This window comes from Taudactylus pleione, unplaced genomic scaffold, assembly GCF_031769625.1.
Source record: "Taudactylus pleione unplaced genomic scaffold, aTauple2 ptg000842l, whole genome shotgun sequence".
NCBI lineage: Eukaryota > Metazoa > Chordata > Amphibia > Anura > Myobatrachidae > Taudactylus > Taudactylus pleione.
In genome coordinates, this window is record NW_028285244.1 from 5387384 (window position 1) to 5414982 (window position 27599).

The window sequence follows — 27599 nt, forward strand, 5'->3', positions numbered from 1 at the left end:
TGTGCCCTGATTTTGGTCAGAGTTGCAGTACAGATCTGGATGCATACAAGACACACCAGGCAGCATCTCAGCATCTATAGACGTGGACATCTCACTGCGTGCACATTTGGATGCACAGATGTACACCAGGGAAGGACTTTGTAGGGACTGCGGCAAAAGTCACTGCTGTATCCAAATCAGCCCTTTTAGAATTTTACAAATTGACATTTTTTCCACTTTTAAACATACAGTATACTTTTTTGCTGCTTGATGGTAATAATAATAATGAAAATCTGGGAGGGTGGCTAAATAAATATACAGTAATGCAATCAATTCTCACCTGCTGGTGTCAGCTTCTGCTGTAGATCCATAATCAATAAATTCCACAACACAGGTTACAGGATCATAACTTTTGATGGACTGCAGTTTTCCTCTATGTATCAAACCGTCATTGTAAAATGAAAGACATGGCATTGCTGTAAAGAAAACAAAAAGTTCACATTCCTCTAATACAGTGATTCTATTCCATTTTTCACCAGGGTACGTCCTAATGATCCATTTGCAACGAATGTAATTGTTATAAGATAAAATGATTATAACTAAAAGCAATACATGTGCTAGAAACAAGAATAAAATGCACTCAGATATACCAATTTACCCAAATGTAAAAACAACAACTATAGTCCACATATGCTCTCAAAGCTGTGTTTTCATTCAAAAATAACCTTTGCATTTGAACGATAACATAGCTTTACAAATGAATAAGAAAGCATATAGTATGTGGGTTATCGTTTCATAAGTAACTGTCACACGGTCATTGCAGACACTCCTTATGGTCTGTCAATCCCAGTTTAAGTCTATTACAATTAATGACAGCTACATGCACAGCTGTGGTTATCCAGCTCTTACATACATTACCATCAATGAAGATTAGGCATTGAGGAAGAACATTTATGAGCTCTCCGTGTTACAGCACACTATACTTTATAATCCCAGTGTAGTACAAAAGCGATAACTCCTACATTTTAATCATCATTTACTGTAGCAGCTGAACTTTTCAATGAGTAACCTGGCCTGCACGGTCATTGCCTGTGTGCCCTTTAACAGCTGTCTCTTGTCTGGGACATTACATCAGATTAGCAGTGGTTCCCAATCGCCGCCATTACATTCCAGATTTTAAGGATATCCATGCTTGAGCCATGACAATTAAATCAAACTGATGGAGGTACTAATTAAGCCACCTGTGCTTAACTATGGATATCCTTGAAAACTTGACTGTAATGGTGGAGATTGGGAAACCCTGAGTTATAGCATGACAGCTGGGGTACATACGCCGCATGATGTTACAAACAGCCCTCACAGCCCCAGCATCACAGCCCCCTAGGAGGGAACAATTACCCATTAATAGTCAAAATCAGCCTCCGCCAACATTCCTGATGGCAGGGAGCAGGGCTATGTGACATGAGGAGGCTGCACATTATTTTTAACTGTGGCAATACCAAAGATCTTTTACAGCCAAATATAGGTTAGTGTACATCTCCAATGGTGGGAGGACTGAACATGTGCTGAACGGGTCCTGCGTCATCGCACGTGATGCCCCCTAAGTTGCTGTTTGGGGGTGGGGTCAGGCAGTGTTTTCTGGTAGTCTCAAGGCCAGGCACGCTGATAGTGTAGTAAATTCAAAAGTAATGTGCACATGCCAAAAAATGAATGTGTGTACCAAATAACAAGTCTAAGCTCATCTGAGACTTTGCAAAAAGATTCCAGGTGGTGGGATGGACCCGGGGTGCCGGTGGCTGGAAACCGTTATAGGAGGGGATCTGTCAGAGCCAGATAAAATAAATAATATAGTGTAGTACTACCTTAGCGAGTTATGTGGCAAGAATAGTAAATGTGCACTTGCACCCCAGTCCTGGGAATGGCGAGTGCAGTGGATTTCTGACTTTGTTTACCCCTGTGCAAGCTCATTTATAATAACCTGTGTCAGCTGCCTTTTTGGTAGTATGACATGACAGTTGTTTTCAGTTTAAACTCTGTGATAGCAGCTACCAGGTTTCCATAGGTATGATAGACACTGTAGGACCTGCAGAAAAATGGGGTCCCGTGATGTGGGCTGCAGGCTTAAATGCATTGATCAATCCATGAACCAAAACCCCATTATTTATGTATTATTGTGAGTGATTTAAAATTGTGAGTGCTGACTTTTCTGTTTTTATTTATTTAAGCAATGTGGTCACAGGCCACTTGCACCCCAGTCCTCGGAATGCGAGTGCAGGTTTGCGTCTGTTTATAGCACATTATGACATTACACTAGGGGTTCTTCTAAAGCAAAGACATATTATGGAGCTCCTATACGGATTTGTGTAAAATGCCGACATGACTTCTTTCTTTAATGATAATGTTACACATCCACACTGGACAATACCTGTCTTAAAATCTGTTAAACGTGGCAGTGTATCCGCTTCGTAGTTAATCCTTTCAAGGCTGGATTCAAGAGAATGCTGGTCACTGTCACCAGAGCCTCTTACTACTGATTTTACACCTCCTTTCTCAATGGAAATAAAGACCTGTAGAAAGCGAGGGAAAGTGATAGAAAATAATCTCCAATTACAAAAGGTAGCCACAAATAATGTATAACACATTTGCAGGACTATGCCTGGACAACTATTTAAGGGATATTACTACTTTAAAAACATTTTCAGTTATTCATGTAAAACAGTCTATGGGCATGCAATTCATTAAGTATCATATTAACCTCTTGTCAGTGTTGGAGTACTTGCAGAAAAATATAGTATGTAAAAGTGTATTCATATTCTGCCACACAATGAACAGTGTCATTTTTGATGCAATTTTGTTTTTTTTCACCCTCCCTTTAACCTGTCTCGTAGGAGACGTCAGAGCTCAGGAACTATCCCCACTCCCACAAGCCCCATGCTGTCTGCACTTCCTCGTACTATCAGCTGCAGAGGAGAGAGGACGCTGGAGCGGCTGGACCGAGCGCGCAGAATGGCTACAGCCACACACAGTGTGATATGGAGAGAGGTTTGCTCAGGGGATGATGAAAACTTATGGAAAGGGAGGCAGAGAGATATGGAGGTAGGGGGTCACAGAGAGTTATGGTGGGGCAATGAGAGAACTATTGATGGGCAGTGACAGATATGGAGGAAGTGATGAGACAGATACAGAGGGAGGGGACTCAGGGGGGTAATAAGGCTGCTATGGAGGAGGGGTGAAAGGCAGAGAGATATGGAGAGATATAAGGGTCTTTCAGAGATATGGAAGGGGCAATGAGAGAGATATTGAGTGGCAGTGAGCAGTACAGAGGGTGTAATGAAATGTGTAGGGAGGGGTGCTCAGGCGGTATTGAGACAGCTATTAAGGGGGTAGGCAGAAAGATACAGTATGGCAGTAGGGAGCAGTGGAGGTAGCAATGAACACGTATGGAGAGGCAATGGCACAGATATGGAGGAAGGGGATGAGAGAGCGACCTGTGTGGGCCATTCATTGCTTGGCTTTTTAAGAGGTTTATTACTTATCTCTTTTCCAAACAGGCCTGTAACATTCCGTAATTTATACAAACCCTAACAGAACTTCGAACACCAGGTGGCAGTTGCAGTACGTTTTCAAGACGGCAAGTGCGGGTGGGACATATCTTGGCCTAGTGTATTGTATGTACTTTTTGTATGGTTGTTCTGGTGATTTATTTGGTTGGTGAGAGGAGGTGCTAGACTCTTCAGTCATTGGTTTTCAATAGGTATATTCATGGCTGGACTTTCCATCTGGCAAATGCTAAAAGTACTGATGGGCCGGGAAGGTCTTTTTGAGGCCCGGCCAAGAACCACCCGGCTCTCTGCTTGGCCAAAGACTAGACGTAAAGTGATGCCAAGCTCCAGTGACTCGCGGCACACCTTAGTGACTCATAGCCACTTCCCCTTTTCCGTAGTTGCGCGCACTAAATGAATACCGGGGCCAACTGTTAATCCAATACACCCAGGGACCGACTGGGGCTATCAAACTTTCACCTAGCAATATGAAAGACTGCCAAAAGCACAACAACTGCTGGCAGACCAATATTCACAACGGGAACATGGCGATATCCCCTCGTTCACTTGCCAACCCCCTCCCCACTTCTGGCTCTACCACCTATCCCCTCAATTATAATACATTTTTCTTGGATCCGCACCTGGACAGTTGTAGGTCAATTAATAGGGACAAAGCTTTTTTTTTTTTTTTTTCAATTGAAAAAACAAAAACAAAACAAAACACTTTTTTTTTGATCTATAGATGCAGATATATATCTATAGCAGGGTGTCTAGGCTGCAAGTCAGTGATTGCTTTCATGTCCTCTACTCTCAATGAATTTCCCCACTCGTGACATACCCTTGGGTAAGTTGAGAACACACATTAGTGACCCTTTTGCAAGTTCAACCAAACCCCCCTCACCCCGCTCAAAATTCAAAAACCTTGTTATACAATTATTTTGCACATCACTGTATTATACGGCTAACTGGAGGCAATAAGAAGATTTATGTGCTTACCTGGTTAAATCCTTTTCTTTGAGATCCATAGGGGACATAGGCAATGGGTATAGGTGGAGCAGAAGGAGTCCAGGCACTAACTAGTTAAGCTTCTTCTCACAGCAGCCCCGGCTCCTCCCCCCATACTCCAATCTCAGGCACAGGAGCAAGGCACATGTTTAGAGACTGCTCTGCAGTCTAAGTCGAAAGTCATGGCAGCTCATTTATGTCGCAGGGGTATAAGTTTTTACCTTCTCTAGAAGACCTTCTGATCCTTGCACGATCTCCGGATGTTCTCAAGGAACACATCAGTCTCGCAATAGATCTCCTCCAAACCCACGGAGAGCTCATCAAAGGGATGAAATCCTCCTGGACTCCATCGCAGGAGATGTACATCTAGGGGGGTCTTGCTAGGTTCCAGGGCTCAGCAGGTCTTCCTCCCACCAGAAAGGCTTTGGGGTCTACAGGCCAGTATTCACATGTTCTAAAGTCTTTGCTAAGTGTCAATACACTCTTTCATTCAGATCCTGAGTTTGCTTGTCATGGCGGTGTATGGCCTCTTCAAATGGAGGATGTGCCCCAGTCCCACCGATAGCTCACACCTCTCCTGGGAGGTTCGGCTCTTTCTCTTGTGGTCCAGGCGTCTCGCTTAGACAGGGACCACCCCCTTTGGAATTCCATACAGGGTCCTCCTCACCACAGATGTCAACAACATCTGACCTTTCAGGGTCAGTGAACAACTTCCAAGAGCCGGCTGCCGATCAACTTTCTGGATCTCCGAGCAACCTTCAGAGTTCTCTGACTGGCTTGGCTGCTCCTTTCCGGCTCCTCCCCAATACCCCGCCTCCAGCCTCAGAGAGGCCAGTTAAGTTAGCAAGCCAAAGGCAGGAGCAAGAAAGAGGAGAAGGAAGAACGACATATACATACAGGCCCAAACACCCAGAAACGCTAAAAGGGGGACTGGAAGCAGAGTAAAAACCCTGCAAGCCCGGTGCATCAGTGTGTGCGGCCTGTGTTCCCTATGGATCTTAAAAGAAAAGGATTTAACCGTGTAAAAACATAAATCTTCTTTTCTTCATCACTCTTTAGGAGACAAAGGCAGAGACCATGGGACATCCCAAAGCTATCCCATTATGGAAGGGGACGAGCCGCAGTTTTGCCGAGAACCCTTCAGCCAAAACCCGCATCCGCAGTAGCGAATGTGCCAAATGAATAGAACCGGAGGAAAGTATGGGCGGAAGGAAGGAACTGGAGGAAACCTGCCAGTCCCATTTACAAAACTCGTAGAGAACCAAAAGGGATCCATCCTATGGAGATCCAGAGACCTATCCACAGATATCCAGAGGGCCTGCACAATGTCCAAAGAAGCCGCCTCCGTAGAATAATCAGGTGTCTGAAAAACCGAGACACAAATGTCCTGGGTGATGAGAAACCGAGATACTACCGTAGAAAGGTAGCCTAAGCAAGTTCGAAGAACAGCCCAGTCCAAGTGACAAAACCAACAATGGGGAGGGACAGGATAACGCGCCACAGTGAGACACTCGCCAGGCTGATGGCATACCCAGCAGGAAAACGTAAGCCAAAGAATGTCAACAGAGTCCAAGGGCTCAAAGAGCGATGACTGAAGACCTCGAAGCACCAAAGACAAAGTCCAAGGAGCCGAAAAACAACAGCGTCTGGGGAAAACACCTTGAAGGAAAGTTCGTACATCCGACAGAAGTGTGGAAACCTGCTACCTCAAAGAGAGGTGGGCAGGTTACAGTCAGTCCTGTCTGCAGAAGGGAGAGGACCCAAGAGAGAAACACACTGCTTGGTGTTTTAACAGGAATTTTAATCCCAAAGTAAATCCACCAAACCAGTGACAAAGTCTTGCAGAGGATGGCTTACGGGCATACAACATAGTACAATTGACCGACCCGGAGGACTGGGGGTTAAACGTATAAGAGATTGAACTCCTGCTGGACCAGCAAGACATCCACCGGAAGAGCTCACGGATCCCTGGCACGGGAACAGTACTTCGGTAGCTTGTGTTCGTGCCGAGATGCCATGAAGGAGATGTCTGTAAACCCCCAGCGAAGAACTAGGATCTGAAAAGGCGTCTGGATGAAGCATCCATTCACCTAGGTGGATGCCCAGGCGGCTGAGGAAGTGACAGTTTATGTAAGCGATGGCACTCACGTTGTCAGATTGTACCTGTACCGGAACATGCTGTAGGAGCGGCCAAGCCAGGCAGAGACCTCTGAAGATTTCTCAGAGATCCAGAAAGTTGATCGGCAGCCGGCTCTCAGAAGTTCTTCACTGACCTTGGAAGGTTGTTGACACCGGTGGTGAGGAGGACCCTGTGTGGAAGAGCCGAACCTCCCAGGAGAGGTGTGAGCTACCGGTAGGACCTGTTCCACCGGGGCACAACCTCCATCTGAAGAGGCTGGGAGTAAAATTGGGTATACACCGCCATGACAAAGGTGGAGACAAGTGAGCACAGGATCTGGATGAAAGAGTTTGACACCTAGCGATGACTTAAGAACTTGCAAATTCTGGCCTGGAGGCCTGCTTAACCCTGGAACCAGCAAGGCCCCCTAGATGTACATCTCCTGTGACTGAGTCCAGGAGGATTTCATCCCATTGATGAGCTCTCCATTTGATTGGAGGAGATCTATTGAGAGACTTTGTGTTCCTTGAGAACATCTGGAGACCAGGCAAGGATCAGGTGGTCGTCTAGAGAAAGTAGAAACCTGATACCCCTGCTGCGTAAATTAACTGCCATGACTTTCGGTTTCTGCAGGGCACCAAAGGCAAAAAAAAAAAAAAAAAAAGCTTAAACTAGTTGGTGCCCGGACTCCTCCTGCATTACCTGAACCCATGGTCTTTGACTGTGTCCCCTTTGGAGTGATGCAGAAATTGGAAATAGATTTCTACCATTTAATAATTAGATAGGCAGCTATAAAGACAGACATGTGTTATTCCAAACTGCTTTGCAACAATGAAATGTGAAACCTAAAGGAGAATTCTAAAAGTATGTGGACATGCAAAGTACATCTCAATCTCTAAAAATTTATTTTACACTCTAAAATCAATTTAACACTACCAATGCAATACCATCTCCGATTGACTTAACTATCTAACCTACAAGAAAGAAATTTATAGGAAAAAAGAATCAACACACTTATTACAAATACATTTTCAAAGGATTGAATTTATAATTTACAGCATATGGTTTAAACTCTTAAAGAGATCTAGGAGTAGAACTTCCCCTATGTGAATTGTACTCTAGGTACAATTATGTGAGAGTTGGGACCTGAGAGATTATTTCTCGGGAAACTTGTACTGCAAATTTCATTTGCAATTTAATTAAAAACTCACATTGATTTTTCAGAGGAAATTTGTGTTTTTTTGTGTGTGCAACCCGTTGAGCAGGTGAAAAGGTAGGGACAATCTTTATTTCAAGGTAAACATTTCGGTACACAATGCAGTACCTCTGCTATACCTCTCTCAATTAATATTCACGCACTTGGTGTTTATAGAATATTTCTCACTCACTGTAAGGTGTCAATTCATTTAAAGTACTGTAAATATTTGCTTATGCAATGTGAGACATTACCATATTCCATCACAACTTCAAATGAAGGTACAGACAATAGGTACTTACAAGGTTTGGTGTTTGTAAATGTGTTACTCTTACTGGAAAAAATTCTCCTGGGCCAGGTAAGGATGGTAAAGAATATGTAGGAAATACCGATGATTCCAATTTAGTTTGAAGCAATTCCTAAAGAAGTCATCAGAAAACAAAGGTTACAATATTTTCAAGGCAATTTACCTGGAATAAAAACAAGTGCAATATTGCTCTTCTTCATATGAAGTATAAGGTCACACTAAGATGAATGTACAGTATAAGTGTCTTATTAGTATAGCAGTAGTCTGTCTAGAAGGCATAAATTCCAGGAGCCACTGAAAACGGTCTGCAGATAATGCACTGGAGTGCACAATGGTTGTCTGGACACAACTTCAACAGGGCCGTGGTTTGTCCAGCTCTCTTTAGACTGGTCCCCAGAATCCCTGGTCACATCAAAAGCCTAAATACATAACATGGATGGATAGTTACTTCTCACTGATCCTTCACACTAATAACAATCACAATATTTGTCAAATCAGCATTACTACTAGGGCATAGCACAGATGTAGCAAACTTCTAAGTGATCTATTGGGCAGCACAGACGGTGTAATGGTTAGCATTACTGCCTCACAGCACTGAGGTCGTGGGTTCAATTCCCACCATAGTCCTAACTGTGTGAAGTTTGTATATTCTCCCTGTGCTTGCGTGGGTTTCCTCCGGGGACTCTGGTTTCGTCCCACACTCCAAAAATATACTTGCTCACACACATACACACTACAAAAATTAACCCTAGTGTGTATGTGTGTGAGCAAGTGGTAGGGAACATAGATTGTAAGCTCCACTGGGGCAGGGACTGATGTGAATGGCCAACTATTCTCTGTAAAGCGCTGCGGAATATGTGTGCGCTATATAAATAACTGGTAATAATAATTGGGTGACATTGCACATTTTTCCATGAATAATTATAATACTAAGCATCAAACCACTGAGATCTTACTGTCAATATCATGTGGATTGCCGCCGAATCATCGTAAATATATGGGGTTGCTCTGAGAAACAAAGTTTACACTGAATGACCTTCACTACTCTATGCCGATACCAGAATGTTGAATCTTATGACGGCGACATGATGAAAATGACATGCTGATATTGTGAAAATGGGTCAGGCAGCGACATTGTGAACATGTCGGCATTATGGCAGAGTCAACAAGTTACAAGTCGTCATGATAAACATGTCATCTTGTACTCTATCAACATACAGTACATGTCGACCTTATGTAGTTGGCACACGTATGTTGACATTACAACCGCTGTCATGTATCCAGTTACATTAGCATTCACTTAAGCTGGATTATTTCAATCGCTAGTTTAACAACCTCAGCTGATATAATACAAACCAATAAAAAGGACGGTTTGTGTGTGGTACAATATTAGCAAAAAGAAGGAAAATCTATTTTTAATGATCACTATCTGGGATACCCGGCATTGACTGGATTAAAGACTGGAACCTAAATTACATCTGCAGTCTTAATTTTATTAATTACATTGTCCTCACCTATAACCTGGAAAACGATGCAAATTAGTAGTAAATGACCGTGCAGGTTGGCGTATTCCCATACTACTTGTAACGGGGTAATATCAGGAGCAGACGGACTTACAGAACAGAAATCAATATAGCTTCCATAATCACTGCAGAACAGAGGAGGTGATTCAGCTGCGGATGGATATTCTATCGCAGCTAAAATTTTACCAGCTACGATGACTGTAATATGGTAATAGAGCAGGAGGCGTCATGCCTACATCTTTACATCTACTCTCTACACTTAATATATTTTTTTTCCTTCTCTTTGTTCACTATAGAATTCATAGAACATTGTCTCCATACAAGAAGAATTACCATTGTGGAAATCGCTGATTGAAAGTTTGATATTTGTGCTGTACACGTCCATATGAACAGAAATAACCACCTGCACAAACAATAGGTGCTGCTGGATATTGCTGAGGGGGGCACCGTCCTTCCTCTCTTCATGGAGCTTCCACAGTTAGGACAAATTCTCCAAATGTGATGGATTTCTTCCACAAATTTCACTTCTGGAGGAGGGTAATAGCCTTATTCATTTTAACAACTTGCAGAAAATTCTGCACTTTTCACACAGGTCCAGCAGGTAGGCACTTCCACCGAATTGGATGATATTTATTTTTTTTGCTTGGACTGAAGCTGGCCACACACTAGACCAACTTACATCCAACTAGTTGATTGGTTTGAATGAAAAATCTGGTAAGGTATGAAAGCAAATGACAATCAGCAATTTGCTCCTAAACGCCGGAAAACGAACAAAAATGTTGTTTGTTAAATGTTCTAAACAATTTGTTCAAACTTGTCTGAACGACCATTTTCATCTAATTTCTGGCATTTAGGAGCAAATTGCTGATCAGTTACTCCCATACGTTACCAGATTTTCATTCCAACCAATCAACTAGTTGGATGGTTGGATGAAAGTTGGTCTAGTGTGTGGCCCAGCTTTAGGCTGGACTGTCTTGATTGGCAGACATTATTGTTCTGCAGGCCGGTAAGTCGGGAAATGTGTATAGATCTGTCATGACACGGTTTGCGTTTTCCAACGAGCAAATACAATTTTGCCCAATTTGGGTACATTTTAATTGCATTTTTAAGTAAATTAAACTAAAAGCAAATGTATTTCTTTTTTTCCCCCTAATAAAACTACCAAGAAAAACTTTGTGGTTCTTGCTTCTGTATAATCCACCTTCTCAAAACAGAGAAAGCAGTATTCTACACGCAGGTTTAGATAATACAATCAGCACTTGAAAATATTAATGCATATTTTTCTTATACTACTTCAAATTAAAAGCATAAAATGTGTAGAAATACGGAAGCCCAACAAGGCATATCATTTTGAAAAGTACAGATATGTCCTCTTGTAGCCTTGCTGATCGCGCTACAAACGTGTGCACACATCGCACCAAGCGATAACCCCTGGCTGCGTGTGCTACGGTAGGCCATGGCGCGCACTATGATCGCACCATACAATCCTATGGGGTCGCGAACGGAGCATGCGTATCCGCTCGAGGGCGCGCTTGCTACGCCATGCGTGGTACGATTTGCAGTGAACGCAGCCAAAATGCAAAAGAACATATCTGTAGGCATCCCACTGCATCAAATGAGAGTTCCGCTGTGCTTAAGGAAGCCTGGATGAGGAGATCTGGGCATTAGAACCCCATCCATCTCTGTACTTTTCAATGCTTTCTATAGTATAATGATCACTAGACAAATAATAAGGGAGCACAACATTTGAAGGAGGGAACTCCTGTCTTTCAAATTAATATCCTTCCCCATCCATGCACGCAATGGTTTCTGTAGCATAGGGGGGTATTATCTGATGGTCACACTCATCTCTAGACAATAACCACCATCGAGGACATGTAGCTTGAAATAGGGGATGCCACTCTTTTTCAAACTAGGGTACCTCCAATTTTTAGGCTAGCAGAAAGTCCCTTTCCTCCACTCCATAAGTAGAAAATAGTGTGTGAAAATCAATACATTTATGTGGTCAGGGAAATGTAGCGGAGACTGATTTTGAAAGTTTTAGATGATTTGAAGAATAGATTTGTTGGGTGATTTCAGCCAATTCATTTCATATCTTGCAAAGTGTAAATCCTTTATAAGGATAACAAGATTGGAGAGGAATTTTTTTGTACTCCACGTAAAATCAATTCCTTTAAGTCCATTTGGGGAACACCGTGACTCAGGGCCGGATTAAGGTCCACATGGGCCTGGAGCTTAAAATGTTCAAGGGCCTATACTGAGAAGGGGAAGAGCTGTGATCGGTGCTGTGTGGGTGTGGACAAAGTCACCTTGGTGTGCACACCCCCTACACTGAGGCACAATGTCTCCTTAACTATATAGAAATAGAAAAATTGCATATTTTTTTTTTAGGGGGAAAACTAGAAAAACTATTTAAATACTTAAAATGTATGGCCAGTTAGGCAGCTGGTAATCATGCTGTCATGTTGATGGGCCTATTTTTATGTGGAGGCCTGGAGCTGTAGCTCCATCCGCCCCATTGTTAATCTGGCCCTGCCGTGACTCTTGGTTTACAGTGGAGGCTGAGGCAGTAAATAGCTGAAACTCCCCACCCCCCCCTACAAGACCTCCCACCTCCTGCAGCTATTCAGTTATCTAGCAAAGCCAAAGGAGACAAAACAAAGTACAGTAGGTACAACAACAACAAAAAAGTGAATGCAGCGTCCCATAAAAGGACTCAAAATAGATTTTACGGCGAGTACAAAAAAAAAAAAAAAAACAACAACCTAATTTTGTTGCATCTGGGAGACACTGCGACTTTAAGAGGCGGGATGTGCACAATAAATTATGAGCAAAGCTTGCATCTTTGGCCAAAAACGCATGGAAACGGTAAGGTTTAGTAAACCTGTGAACAGAAGACAAAGTAGCCGCTCTGCACAGCTTCTCGACCAAGGCACCCAATTATGCGGCTCAAGAAGCACTCATGCCCGAGTAGAATACGCCTGGATAGAGCCAGGTGCGGCCGAATATAACGCAAGCCTGCTTGATAGGAGAAATAATTCAGCGAACCATGGATTGCTTGGGCACGTCAGCCGTATCGCTGAGCGTCACAGAGGCTGGAGAGACAGTCCAACTTCCGAACTGCCAGTCCTGTCAACATGAATTCACAATGTCCGATCATCCAAGAAGCAGAGAAGTGTATCAGGATCAGAAGGATGGAATACCGGTAAAACAATCTTCTGATTCAGATGAAAGCGAGAAACCACCTTGAAAAGATGGGCGAGTACTAAGTACCGTATGATCAGAACGGAAAATCAGCAGAGAACTGGCTGATACTTCTGCAAACTCCGAAACCCACCGAGCAGAGGCAATTGCCAGAAGAAAAGTAAGTTTAAAAGTAAGGCAACGCAAGTCCACCAACTACAGAGGTTTAAAAGGGACCTGTTGGAAGGCTGGCAAGACCAAATGGAGATCCCAAGGAGGAACATATGGCGGCTGTACATGTAACTCCCCTTGCATAAATGTCTGCAAGTCAAAAAGAAGGGCCAGGTGTTTCTGAAAGAGCACCAACAAATCAGAATACTGACCACATAATGAGGAAAGGTGAAGACTAAGACAATCAGGCTTGCAAAAAGGAAAGGAGACGTGGCAAGTGGAACTGAGATTTCAAGATACAGCGGAGCTTACACCACCCAATGTAAGTTTTCCACACATGGTGGTAATTGGCAGCAGAGGTTGGCTTACAATCCTGAAGCATAGTCCTGATGACAGCTGCAGAAAGCACCATTGACCTCAAAATGCTGGTTTCAAGTGCCACACCAAAGCCAGCCAAGTGAGTAGATCGTCCCTCAGCAGCAGTCGCTATGGCGGTTGGGCCAACAGTCAGCAGGTGCGCATACCACACTCTCCGCGGGCAGTCTGGGGCAACGAGGACCTTCACTCAGCTGATGCGGCGGCATCACATGCAGTAGCATGGAGAAGACCCCAGCGGTCCACAATCAGGTTGAACGTGTCCTAGTGTAAGGACCACTCTCCAAGGTGAACCCTATGTCCATCCCCAGAATGAAGATGGGCGACGAAATAAATGTCTCCATCCACTGAATGATCTGAGCGGTCTCCGTCATAGCCTGATGACTCCTGGTCCTGCCCAGCTGGTTAATATATGCCACAGCCATGGCAGTTTCCGACTGGACCTACAGAGACGTATCCCATAAGTGACACTGAGCCTGTGACAGAACATTCGAGACCACCTTTATGGCCGATACACACTAGACTGTATACACTAGACAATGTCTAGTCTATACCGACTTTATTAGCAACGGGACCCGACGGGGTGCCGGCATCGGCCAATGCGTACACACATGCCGATAGCGACAAAGTGGGTCGTGCTACATTAGGCTCGATGGGCGATGCTGCTGATGACGCGTGGGAGCGCGCATCGTCAGCAACATAGCGGGTGCACAGTGCCCGAAATGTCCCTCCAATCCGCCGGACCGGACGACATACTGTTTCGCATAAGTGTGTACCCGGCATTAGTTCCAGCACATTGATTGGTCCAAGGAGGAGGCAGCCCTTTCAGACACCCTGACACTGGAACCCCCAGGGTTACTGAACCCCAGCCCAGGAGACTGGCGTCCATCATGACCAGTGTCCAATACTAGATGGAGAAATGACAACCTCTGGACAGGTTGGGGGAGTGGAGCCTCCAAACCATGGGGTGGCCAGAGTGACAAGGGGAGCAACTGCCGATCCAGACAAGGATCCAGTTTTCTCTAATGATGCAGTATATGATGTTGACGAGCCCTGGAATGGAAGCAAGTGAAGGGAGCCGCTTCGAATGCTGCTACCATCCTCCCCTGCAACTACAAAACACTGCAAGATGGACACCCAGCGCAGAAGCAAAAAAGAGCGCACCAAAGACTGCAGTGCCAGAATCTGGTCTACTGAAAAAAAAACCACATTGAAAAGAAGTGTCAGGACCACTGTGTATTTGAGCAATTTGAGAATACAACCATGTTGCTCCAAAATCAACATCACAACCCGCAGATGACTGCTGAGTAGTGGCTTGGATGAATCATTTATCACAGTAAGTAAGGAACGGCAGTGATCCCCTGGTGACCCAACAGGGCGACCATAAGGGCATGACCTTGGTGAAGACATGGGTGCGGTAGAAAGGCAAAAAACTTGTAGTCTTGTTCCCAAGTAGGAACGTGTAAAAATGCATCCTTGATGTCAATTCTTGCAAGGAATTCCCTCCTTCCATGGAAGCAATGACGGAGAGTAAAGATTCCATTTTTGTACTCTTAGGTGTGAGTTCAGTAATTTCAAGTTTAGAATGGGCTGAAAAAACCTGTCCAGTTTCTGCACCAGAAAGAGATTGGAATAAAACCCCAACCCCTGTTGGTGTGCAGGAACCAGTACTACCACAACCGAGGCTAGATGAGAGTACACAGTTCGAAGCAATGCAGTCTGTCTGATCTAGTTCCGTGTCAGAGGGATTACAAGGAACAGAAACGGATGAGGACCCATGAGATCCAGGATATATTCTCGAGAAAGTATAGTCTGACCCTAAGGTCTGTCACTCACCCCAACCAGACATCCCGGTCAAGAGCAGACAGGAGTCATGCTGATGGTTTGTTGCCCCATTGGGGACCAGAGTGATGGGAAGCCATGGCCATGCATCCTCTGAAGTGACCAGCTCTGTGGCCCCCCCACGGACCCTCTGGTGGGTGCAGGACAGGCCTGACCAGAGAATAGAAAGAGCTGAAACCATGGGTCTTTGGCACAAGATGGAATGACAAAGTCATATGAACTCTTATCTCCTGTTGCCTGAGCGATGATACGTTCAAGCTCTGGCCCATAAATGGGACTGCCTCTAACTTCTTGTACTTGGTATCTGCCTACCAGGACCTTAGCCAGGGTAACCTCCTGACCAAAATGAATAGTGCAGAGGCACATGGAAGTAGGGAGATCACATTCAAAGAAGCATGACCTACATAGATGGAGGTCTGCATTAAGCTGTCCACAAGAATCAATGGATCTGTTCCCGTTCTATGGCCTCTGCAACTGGTTAGGCAACAATTCCATAACCTTAGTAGCCAGGTCCCAGCCAGGACTGGGCGATGAGTTGTCCCTGATAGAGAAAACAATGACATAAGCAAAGATTCACACTCAAGGTGCATGGCATCAGCACTGGTTGTCAGAAGGACAATGGCCTTTGCTAACTGGGCAATAGGAGTGACTTCCCATACAGACATGTTTATCTGAAAACAGGTATGTGTACTTAAACCCTGTAGGAAGTTTAAAATGTCTATCAGGCTTGAGCCATGCTTCCCCTAACACATCAGAAAATTAGCAAAGGAAGGGAATGTAATAATCAGCTTATTTTTTTTAAGAAAAAGTCAGGATGAGTCTATGCCTTAGTGGCTCCTTCTATCTTTAAGGTCTGGCGGATAGCCAGAAAATCAGGTTGAGGACGCCCAGGTTGTCAGGGGAGATTCCTTCCCAACCAGAATGGTCAACCCAGCCGTATTCCAAAAGTACCCCTTCCTGCAATGGATTGAACCATAGGGCAGTATTCAATTTGAAGCGAAAACTCGTTATCGGTGATGACGTCATTTTCACCTGTTTGCATTATTGGATTTGTAAAAAAACGGGGATAACTTTTCTCCACACAATAGGTGGCGAGAAAAAGTGCAGAATTGGGGTTTAGGGGTGCAGGCTTTTAAAAGAAAAGAAAAAAAATAGCCTGCACCCCTGGGAATGCCCCCTAAAAACAATGGGCCTGATTCAGAGCCGGACGCTATTTGCGCTCGCTCGTTCAGAAAAAGGGGCCGGCTATTTAAATTGAGCACTCGCTCTTTGCGGTCTGTTGACGCCTCCATGTCTGAACGAGCAAAACATGCGCTCGCTATTTTGTAAAGACGCCCCTTTGCCGTTCGCATCATACGTCATCTCCGCAATTTATTAGATTAATCGAGTACATCGAAAGGCGTCTGAACTGCTCGCAGTGCTTGTGGTTGGATTTTCCTACTGCAATCATGCGAACAGTTCAGGCTAAGAGACAACCAAGTGACGTGGCCGATGACGCTGCTTTGTTAATTATGCACACCCTTAAAACGCCAGTTTTGACCGTTTGGCACGCCTGCGTTCGGATCACCACTCCCCGTTTTCAAGCACCTTCCCCTGTTACCACCCACAAACGCCTCATCCTGTCACTCAAATTAGCAGGCACTCGCTATTTTACGAACACACGATTTCCGACCGCACTGACTGGTTGGCGAATGACGACCCATACGCAAGCGCAGATGTGCGAACATCGCTCGGAGCTTACGAGCGGCTCTGAATCAGGCCCTATGTGTGTTATAAAAAAAACAAAAAAAAAGCAAAAAATAAAAATCCGGACACCCCAAAAAGTTTACTTGAATTTTGGGGTTAAAAATAAAAATGGGGAACCAAATCCTAAAGTAGCCATATAGATTCCAGAGGGGTTCCAAAGTATGCGGCAGGTGTTTTATTCATTGCGGGTAGTAGCGTCAGGTGCATTTTTTAAGAATTTTTAAAAATCATTTTAGGGACTTCAAAATATGCTTGCACCCATTTTCACGTACCCCAAATTTGATGGGCATAGTTATTTCCCCCCCAAAAAAATCCTAATCTTCCTCACAGGCGCATTTATGCACCTGCCACGGCTATTTAAAAACCAGACTTCCCTTCAGCAGGTAAAAATGGGGGTACCTATAGTGATCCCTCATGTCTGGACATCTTTGGGTGGGGGCCAAGGATGATTTCCTGAAAATGTACAGGTTTTTTCGCCACTTCAAGTTTCGCTGGGTCCCGTTTTCGCGTCCATAGGAATTGAATACGGGAATAATTGGGTACACGCGCGATACTTTCCCGCCTTGAAAACAAGTGAAGGAGGCGAAAAGTCTGGATTTTTCGCCTCAAATTAAATACGGGCCATAACCTTTGTCTAGGCTGGAAACACTCCTCTAGCGGAGTATCCCTGGATTATGCACTGACTGAGTGCCCCTGCCTCACAGGCTGCACTAAGAGGATTCTGTTTCACGCTACCTCAGAGGGGGGAGCATTTTGAGTAAAGCATTATGCACAAGATATACAGCCCTTACTTAGATTTGAGATGTCTACCTACCTTTGCAGACATATTGAAAAAGTCTGACTCATACAAAACCAAGGAATATATAACTTCTGTGTATATTGAATTTTTTTCTTTGACTTACACTATATATCTGCAGTCAGACTAGGGTTAGGTTTTGTAAGTAAAATGATGGAATCCCTTAGTCCAGCCTGACTAAGATCAGCTATAACAGCAAAAAATAAAACTGCAGAATCCCAACTGCTACTAACAAAGGACCATGGGCGCGATTCAGATGTGGACGCAAGCCCGATATTTACGCAGTTGACAGACTATCGTCCAAATGCCCATGTGCCGCCGTTGCACGGCACATGCGCAAAGGTATCTTAATGTTGATGCTTGCAGTAAGGATTTCTTTGCAAAGTGATTAATATTCAGAGACCGTTTGGGGGTGGTTACGTGGAGTGACTGCAAAAACGTAGCTGTGTCACAGACGTTTTTAGGGTGCATCTCAGCATACTTGGTGCCAGTGTCTCAGTTCCCACCGACCATAGACTTACTCAGATGGTCGATTATTGATGGATCTATGACCACCACTGCGTGTTTGTATGCACTTGCTTGGATCTGCGAAGCGAACGGTGGGTGTCTAAATGGTTGCATGCATTAGTATATTTTCGCACAGCAGCTGCGTACAGGATTGCAGCTTCAATTGCATTAGCGTACATATCAGAATTAGGCTCTACATACAAAAAGAAATCAAACTAAATTAACTAAACTGTAGCTAAACTAAACTAGTTAAACCTGCAGATAACAGGAGAAAATTCCACACTCCACAGCCTCTGGACGTTGCTCCAGGCAGAGAAGTCAGCATCTGATGTCACCAAAACCTAGGGGAACGGGGGAGCAGGGTCGTATCCTACCCATTGGCCAGGATGGCACTCACCAGGGGCGCCAACCAAAGGTGGGCGCCGTCCGGCAGTGCCACCAGCAGCCAAGGGGTGGTCTACCCCCACAAGTGTACGGCAGATCGCACTGCCCTACACAGATTACAAACATGCAGAGTGGCTTCCTGTTTGTTATAGCAGCCGGCCAATGAGAGTCAGACAGACTCTCATTTGCTGCTGCGTCATCCATGGAGGGAGCCGGCTAGAGATCACTCATGAACTCAAGTCTTCCGGCTCCCCCCGCAGCGTCTCTCCCATAGTGCTAGAGAAAAGCCGGGACTCGGTGCAGACAGCGGCGGTCACGCCAGGAGCAGGGATCAGGTAAGTTGTATTTTTTTCTTCTTCTATGTGTGTGTGTAAGCCTGGCACTGTATAGAGGGTGGCCGCTACTGGGTGCACTTTATGGGGGGGTGGCTGCTACTGCGGGCACTGTATTGGGGGGGGGGGGAGGCACTACTAGGAGCATTGTATAGGGGGGACTACTACTGGGGGCACTGTATAGGTGGACAACTACTGAGGGCAATGCAGCATGGGGGGACTACTACTGGAGGCACTGTATAGGGGGGACAACTGGGGGCAATGCAGCACGGGGGGGGGGGATTACTACTGGGGGCACTGCATAGGGGGCGCCAGTCCATTACAAGGCCGGGGGCGCTTGGATCCCTAAATACACCCCTGCGGTGGAGGTTCTGTAGTTAAAACCTCCCCCTGACTCATGGGGTTGTGGGCAAGACGACGGACCAGGGCCGCCAGGAAGTTGATCCTCGTTCCTTCATGTAACAAATATGGGTGCAGTACGAAAGCGGAAGAGATGTGATACACAGGAGAACACAGGAGGAGGGTGGGATGGGACAGGGTGACGCAGCAGCAGTGAGGAAATGGAATGGGAGAAAACGTGAGGGGGAAGAGCATTTCAGCTGCAGGCAGAGAGGGGGCAGGACAATGGATAGATGGTGGGGCAAAGAGGACAGCAGGCAGAAACAGGATATGTATATATTGCTCTAATTTTTAATTTGACACAACTGCCTTCAGGGTTGTACAATTACTATAAAACAGAAATAACAAAAGAGAACCTCCTGCCATACAAACAAAACAAAGGCATAACTTACCTGGAAATCAATATGCCAGATTTTCTCATGCAAAATTTTGGTGATAAACTGTGATTCCTGAAACAAAAAAATTAAGCATTATCTACAGTACGTGGATCAATGCCATCAGAGCACATGGTGGCAGCACAAAGTCCTATTCTAATACATTGACGCAGGACTGCCCACACTTGAAGGGACACTAATTTGAAAGCTGGCTTCACTAGAGTATGGACATTTGCTAAATTATAACACAAACACAGATATTGCTCTCATTATGCTGAATCCCCTGCTTAGCCTGGTTGAGGCCAGTTTATTCAAAAACAAGATTTTTGGTACTTGCCAGTACAATCTCTTTCTCTGACTTCATCTGGGAGGCACTAGGACCATGGGTTAGTGTAGGATGGAGGCATCAGCACTTGGGGCCGCATTCAATTAGCAGCGATAAGCTGTTTTCGGAGAAAATCTTTCGCCGGTGACGTCATTTCGCCAGACGAGAACTTATCCCCGTATTCAATTCCAAAGACTTTTCGCCGGTGCGAAAAGTCTGCGCCTTTACCAGCAGAAAAGATTTGCCTCTGAATGCAGGTGAAAAAAAAGTGCAGAATTGGGGGTGCAAAGTTGTGGGAACACCCCTGCAGCCTTGGGACAGTCCCCCAAAGGTAAACTGCATCACAAAAGTAAAAAAAAAAATATTTTAGATCTCCCAAAAAAGTACTATCGTTTTGGGGGCGAAAAAGTTCAAAGTTGGGGGACAAACTTAAAAACTAGCGAAATAGGCATGCCCCAGGTGTTTTTTTGTTTGCTGAAGGTGCATTTTTTAAAACTTCACTTCAGTGATTTTTAACAATGCTTACACCCATTTTCATGTACCCCAAATTTGCTGGGACTAGTTATTTTCACCAAAAAATAAAGCTAAATGCTATTCTTCACCACTTATGCAAAGACGCAAAATAGCACCTATTCAAACCATTTAAGTTCCCCAAATACCTTCAACAGGGCTATTCGGGGACATCCATAGTGATCCCCCATGTCATTGCATCATTTGGGGTGGGGGGGGGTGGGGTGGGGGGTTTTTAGGGGTGTCAGGCTGTTTACCCCAATTCTGACATTACTTTTCGCTTATTTGCGTTTCGCCGGGTCCAGTTTTCGAATTGAATACTGTGATAAGCGGCAACGAGCGCGATACTTTTCCGGATTGAAAAGCAGCGATGACAACAGCGGGACTTTTCCCACCCAATTGAATACTGACCTAAATTAGCTAACTTTTTAGCGGTATAAAAGCTTCTACCCTCTAACCCAGGGATGGGGAACCTCAGGGGAGCCATTTGGTCTGGCTCTCAGAGCTTTTTTCTGCGAGCCTAATTTGGCTAGCATGGTGCCTAGAATAGCACCCTGCAGCCAAAATCTATGCAGCAGTGCCACCAGCAGTGTCCTTAGGACGCTTCAGACAGTTACACCGCTGCCCTTACAGCTCTCCGGAGCATCCTCAGGATGCTCCGGGCATTGCTGTAATCACTGGTGATTGTGGCCCGCCCCTGTGTGACATCACTCGAATGGGGTATGGCCTGCACCAGGCCCGTGAATAATGTTATATATATCAAAATGGCCCTTGGCAGAAAAAAGGTTTCCCACCCCTGCTCTAATCCCTGCTCAGTTTGAACTTTAAATAGCCTGAAGGATAGGTTGAAGGAAAACTATAACCAATTTTTCTCATACATTCAACAAATGAGGAAGGGATCGAAGTGTCGCCCAGATGAAGTAAGAGAAAGATTTAGCTGGTAAGTACCAAAAAATCATGTTTTATCTTTCCTTCATTTGGGGGAACACTTCATGACGATGGGGAAGTACAAAAGCTGCCCCTAGGGGAGGGAACATCCAGACTTATATGAACATAATACTTTAAATGTCAGATTAACTGGACGCAAAGTCATGAAAACTGTAAAATTTGGTAAATTTATGGACCGAAGAACCATGTAAAAGCTTTACATAACTGCTCTGCGGGTGCCCCATTCCACACTGCCCATGAAGTATCTACTAAGCAAGTGGAATGAGCTGAAATCTAGACTGAAACTGGCCTGTCAGCCCCAGTATATGCCTGGTTAATCATGATCATAATCAATTTAGCCATCACCTGCTTAGATGCTGGCCAACCTCTTTTCTTATCATAAACAATAGACTTTTTTGTCTTTCTAATACTTGCAGTCCTGTCCAAGTAAATTCTCAATACTTTTACCACATCTAACAATGACCATGTTTTCTTGTGAATTGTCTTGTCTGGACTCACTATTTCCTTGTTTAAATGGAAATAAGACAATACTATAGGTTGAAAAGAGAGACCTGTATGAAATACTACCCTATCCTGATGTACTGTATGATTAAATATTGCCATTTACAGGATAAAGCTCCTTTTTTTGATACCCTTCCTGCTGATGTAATGGCCAGGAGAAAAACCTATTTCCAACTTATCCATTTGAGATCGAACTCTTCTACAGGCTAAAAAGGAGGAGTCTGGATTACTGTCAATACAAGATTTCAATCCCAAGGCTCTATATGATGCCTATATGGTAGTTGTATGTTTAAAATACCCTGCAGAAATGTCTTAACTTTTGGTATGATGGCCAACCTTCTTTATAAGTAAACAGTAAAAGCTAATGCCTGTACCTTCAGGGATCCTATCCTGAGGCTCTAAAGAGAAACCATTGTGTAAGAAAGAAAGGATTCTAGTTAAAGAGAAAGAGGAATGTGACACTTTCCCCTTTTTGCATCAATCAATATACCTTTTCCAGACTATGATAATTATCTGCAGAAACCTTTTTCCTGGCTTTAATCATAATGTGGACTATTGAATCTGGAAATCATGTTTCCTTTAAAATCTTGGATTCAAGATCCCTGCCATCAAATTTATAGTTTCTGAAATTCCTGACGCATAATCTGACCTTGCGTCAACACATCTCGACTCCCGGCCATTTTCACTATGTCTACGTAATAAACTATTCTTGGCCAATTTGAAGCAACTAGGATTTTTAGGAACTGTTGAAGCTTTGGAAATAGTAGAAATATACAAGCCAGTCGAAATTCCCAAGGTACTACCATAAATTCAGAAACGCTGAAGGATCCCTGATTCTGCAACAAAACCGATCTTTTTGTTGAAATGAGAGGCCATCAGATCTATCTCTGGAAGTGCCCATTTTCCTACCAGATTCTGGAAAGCAAAACCCATTCTCTTGGGAGGATTTAAGTCTGCCTCCCAATTCTTATTCCCAGAATAAAGACTGCTGATATAAAATCTGCCCAAAACAGGATCTTAGTAGTTTCCTACATGGAATCCTTGTCCCTCCCTGGTGATTTATATAGCTACTCCTGTAGCATTGTCCAACTGAATTCTTATTGGCTTCCCACTTCTTAATGTGTTCAGAACTGCTCTCAGTTCCAACACATTTATGGCAAGCCTGGTTTCCTCTGGGACCATAACCCCTAAAAACGGTTGTTTCCCATGATCCCCCCCGCATCCCTGGAGACTGGCATCCGTGGTCATTACTATCCAATCCAGAAAAAGGATGCTACTGCCCTTGTTCAGGTTTTCCACATTGGTCCACCACGAGAGACCGTCTAGTCTCTGGCGACAGGGTAATTCATTTTTTAATAGGTGATGGTTGAAACCTGACCAACCCCTTAAGAAGTTTAATTGAAACATTTTAGAATGGAACCTTGCATATTGTAAAGTTTCAAATTTAAAGACCAACTTTCCTAACAGTTTCATGCAACAAAAATTACCAAACTAAAATCCTTTTGACTAGCTAGCTCAGTGCTGACCTACTCCTTCAGCACTTAATGAAAAACCGAGCAAGGGTCAGAGGGGAGGAGCTTTTATACCGCTAAACCGCTCATTAAGTGCGGACGTCTATTCTGCACTAACCCTATGGTCATGAGGTGTCCCCGAGATTAATGAAAGCGAAATTTAAAGTAGAACCTGACAAGCTGGATAAAAAAAATCAGCATTGGCTTGAAGTTTAAAACTTGACATAGAACCACATAAAATACAGCGGAGAGATCACAGTGAGTTGCAGAAATGTGTCTTCAACAGCACAATACAATTCTGTATTTGAAATATGCGGAGCAAACTTTATTCTGCAGGCCAATACCACAATGTAACAGTGGATGGTGCTGAATGAACGCTCTCCAGAATAGCAACAGCAGATCATGATATTGGAGATACAATCAAAATGCAAAAATACAGCATAAATGTCTCTTCCTCTGTTGTGACATCAGATTTATTTTCACGTTTGCATGGGTAAGTATAAGAATTGGTGTGCGACTCCTTCAGATGAGAGTAGCAGGGTTAAGTTGGCTGTTTATTGTTGAATGTGGGCTAGCCAAAATGTACTATGCCCAAAAGCAAAGCAAGGGTTTATGTTTCAGGGATAGAATATTCATATTAAAAAGGTTGCTTCCGGGTTTACTAGGTGGCAGCACAGACTTTATTCATTATTACATGTGTCGGAGACAGTTCTCAGAGTAATTTGCAGATATGGTTTAGAGAAAAAAAAAACAACTTACTATGCAGTTATCAAAGTTGCTATTTATATCAAGGTCTTTATCCTGAAAAAGAAAATTTATATGCAAGATAAGCGAATGGTTCTCTGATCCACAATAAATATTATATATTTAAATATACAGTAGATTTTATGAGCAGTAATGTCTTATTTCACTTATACAAGACATCAGTGTAAAACAAAAATTCTAATATAAAGTAACATTAACATTTACATCTGCACAGTGGAAAGTAGGGCACCATAGTTCTAAATCTACTGAGGCAGTTCAGAAAGTTTCCACAAAATAAATTCAAAATATAGTAGTTCTAATTATGTATTTATGACACCAATAATCGTATTGGAAACATTAAGAGAGGAAATATAAATTGTGTGTTGCAACTTCTGCTATCCCCTGTGGGCCTTCCAGTTCAGTGACCAGATGATGAGAGTTGTTAATACATAAAGTGTAAGAGAGTTGTGAATTGTGTATTTTAATTCCTGCTATGCACATTATATTTTGAAAGCAGTGGATGGTGGATGAGAGAGTCAAACACAGGATAACAACTCTAACAGAAGTGAAAAATAAGATTGAAGCAGATAAATAGGCTGCGTATTAAGATGTGTTTTCACTTCTGTTGTCCATAATTTGCCAAGGCAGCGGACAGCGGATATGAGAGCAATATACCCAGGTACAACAGAAGCAGAATGAGAAAGGCAATCAGAGTTTTGGTCATCAATGTTTTGAACCCCATTTGGGTCTTTTTACAGGATTGTATCAGTTCACCATGTCAAATTTGGATCTTGAAAACGGACCCAGCAAGTGTCCGAAATGTCGATGACCAAAACGTCTGATGAGGTGAATGAACAATTTTTTTTCCGCTTTTTTCTGTATATTGGTGGGTGCTTTATTTATTATAGATTTGGAGGTTTCTGGACATTAACTGTCACTAGATCTCAGAGGTTGCATCCCAGTTATTAAAAGAAGATTTATATTCTTGTTAAATTCTTTTCTTGGAATCCATAGAGGATATAGGCTTTACACTGGGTATAGGTGGATTAGCTGGAGTCTGGGCACTAAACATTTAAGATTTTACTTCCAGCAGCCCAGGCTCCCTCTCACCTATACCCCGCCCTCAGCCTCAGGGACCAGTTAAGTTAACAAGCCCCAGGCAAGGAGCGAGAGGAAGGTGAAGGAATACCGACACAAACGCAGTTCAATCACACAGTGGAGGTGAAAAAGGAACCAGTAACAGTGCAATAGCCCCACAACTCAGGTGCGTCAGGGTGGGTGCCCTGTGTCCCCAATTGATTCCAAGAAAAGAATTTAAAAGGCGAGAACAGTTCTCTTATCCCAGGCGAAAAAAGACGTTCTTTTTTCTAAACAAACATTTTTTAGCTGGGGAAATAAGGCTGGTAAACTACTGGCCCGAATGTCTAAACCAGTACAAAAAAGAACATATATAACCTCAATTAGAAACCCCACTACAAATTTGATTGTAAATTCTAATGAAGAAATAAACTTTTTGAAAACTATTATTCAGCCTTATATAAAGATCAACCATTTGATCCTGAGGCCCATTGTCAAATGCTGCTGGAGGCTACATTGCCTAAGCTGACTCTGGACCAAAAAGAGATGCTTAATAAAGACATTTCCATAGATGAAATTCTATTTGTTATATCGAATTCACATTTAGGCAAATCCCCCGGTCCAGATGGCCTATCCAATTAATATTTTAAATTATTAAAACAACAAGTAGCACCAGCCCTGGTCGAACAATATAATGATCTACTTACCCAACACACTTGGTTCCCAAATTTTACAGACACAAATACTATATTACTTCCCAAACCGCAAAAAGATCCTACTTCTATGGACTCATACAGACCAATCAGTCTAGTGAATACAGACACAAAACTTTTTGCTAAGATTATGGCAAATCGCCTGCAATAGATTCTTCCCGATTTATTAACTCTCCACCAGCTGGGATTTGTGAAGGGCCGGCATTCCGTTCGAGGAATAAGAGCAGCCATAGCAGCAATTACAGAAACATCAAAAGTATACACCAACAAAAGTATACTATTGAGTCTAGACACAATGAAAGCATTTGACTCAGTTTTGTGCCATACCTTTTTAATATACTCCAAGAGAGAGTTTGGTCCTGTATTTATGGATATGGTAAGATACTTGTACACTTCAGCATCCACAACATTAATAATAAATGGACATCGCAGTAGTTCTATAGAGCTGCATAGAGGAACTAGACAGGGATGCCCCCTTTCTCCTCTTTTATTCAATTTGGCGATAGACCCTCTATTTCGCATACTGGACAACTGCGTAGAGTTTAGGGGAATTCTTGTTGGTTCCAGGGAAATCAAAATGACAGCATTTGCTGATGACGTATTATTAAATTTGGCTGATACATCTCTCTCTCTAAATCCTATTTTCCAAATACTACACAAATTTGAAAAACTGTCAGGATTCGCAATCAATGCGGAAAATCAGTGGCACTCTGCTTAGGCTCAGGACCTATACAACCGCTGACAATGGGAAATACTCTTCTATAATCAAACTAAAAATCATTTTAAATATTTAGGGGTAGGTTTACCCCAATGTATTAATAATCTTTATTCTTTAAATTATACACAAATTATAAAAAAAGATCTGAGAGGAGCTGGAGGGTTGGAAAAACATCCCCCTATCATATTTGGGCAGAATACACTTAATTAAAATGGTATCCTTTCAAAGACTCCTTTATTTTCTTCAAGCTCTCCCTTTATTGTTAACAGTAAAAGATTTACAAGACATTAATAAGATGTTCAGATGATTTATTTGGAATGGTAAAAGACCAAAAATCAGTTTACTTAGATTACAACAAACCAGAACTAACGGGGGAATGGGATTCCCAGACATAAAACAATATAATTGAGTAGCTACAGTCAGGTGCATAAATATTGGGACATTGACAGAATTTTCATATTTTGGCCTCTATTCACCACCACAATGGCTTTGAAAGGAAACAAACAAGATGTGCTTTAACTGCAGACTTTCAGATTTAATTTGAGGGTAATTACATCCAAATCAGGTGAAAGGTGTAGGAATTAAAATGGTTTCTATATGTGCCTCCCACTTTTTAAGGGGCCAAAAGTAATGGGACAAACTAAACAATCCTAAATCTAAAGGTGCGTACACATGGACAGATATATAGTTACGATATGAACGTTAACAATATCATTTAACGATATATATCGTTCATTTTTATGCAGTGAACGACCAACGATGTGTGTTCCCGC

The 27599-nt window shown here is 43.3% G+C and overlaps 1 protein-coding gene across 14 annotated transcripts in view; it reads right to left on the reverse strand.

Annotated features, from left to right (window-relative positions):
- Window positions 1-27599, reverse strand: part of RNF17 (ring finger protein 17) — a 502688-nt gene that overhangs the window by 25773 nt on the left and 449316 nt on the right. For all 14 annotated transcript variants that reach the window (XM_088458561.1, XM_088458560.1, XM_088458571.1 and 11 more), the window contains 5 exons: window positions 24334-24375; window positions 19798-19854; window positions 8143-8259; window positions 2405-2546; window positions 320-455 (listed from right to left, as the gene is read on the reverse strand). In XM_088458561.1, the coding sequence (XP_088314687.1) occupies window positions 320-455; window positions 2405-2546; window positions 8143-8259; window positions 19798-19854; window positions 24334-24375 (494 nt within the window). The remainder of the gene's footprint in view (window positions 1-319; window positions 456-2404; window positions 2547-8142; window positions 8260-19797; window positions 19855-24333; window positions 24376-27599) is intronic.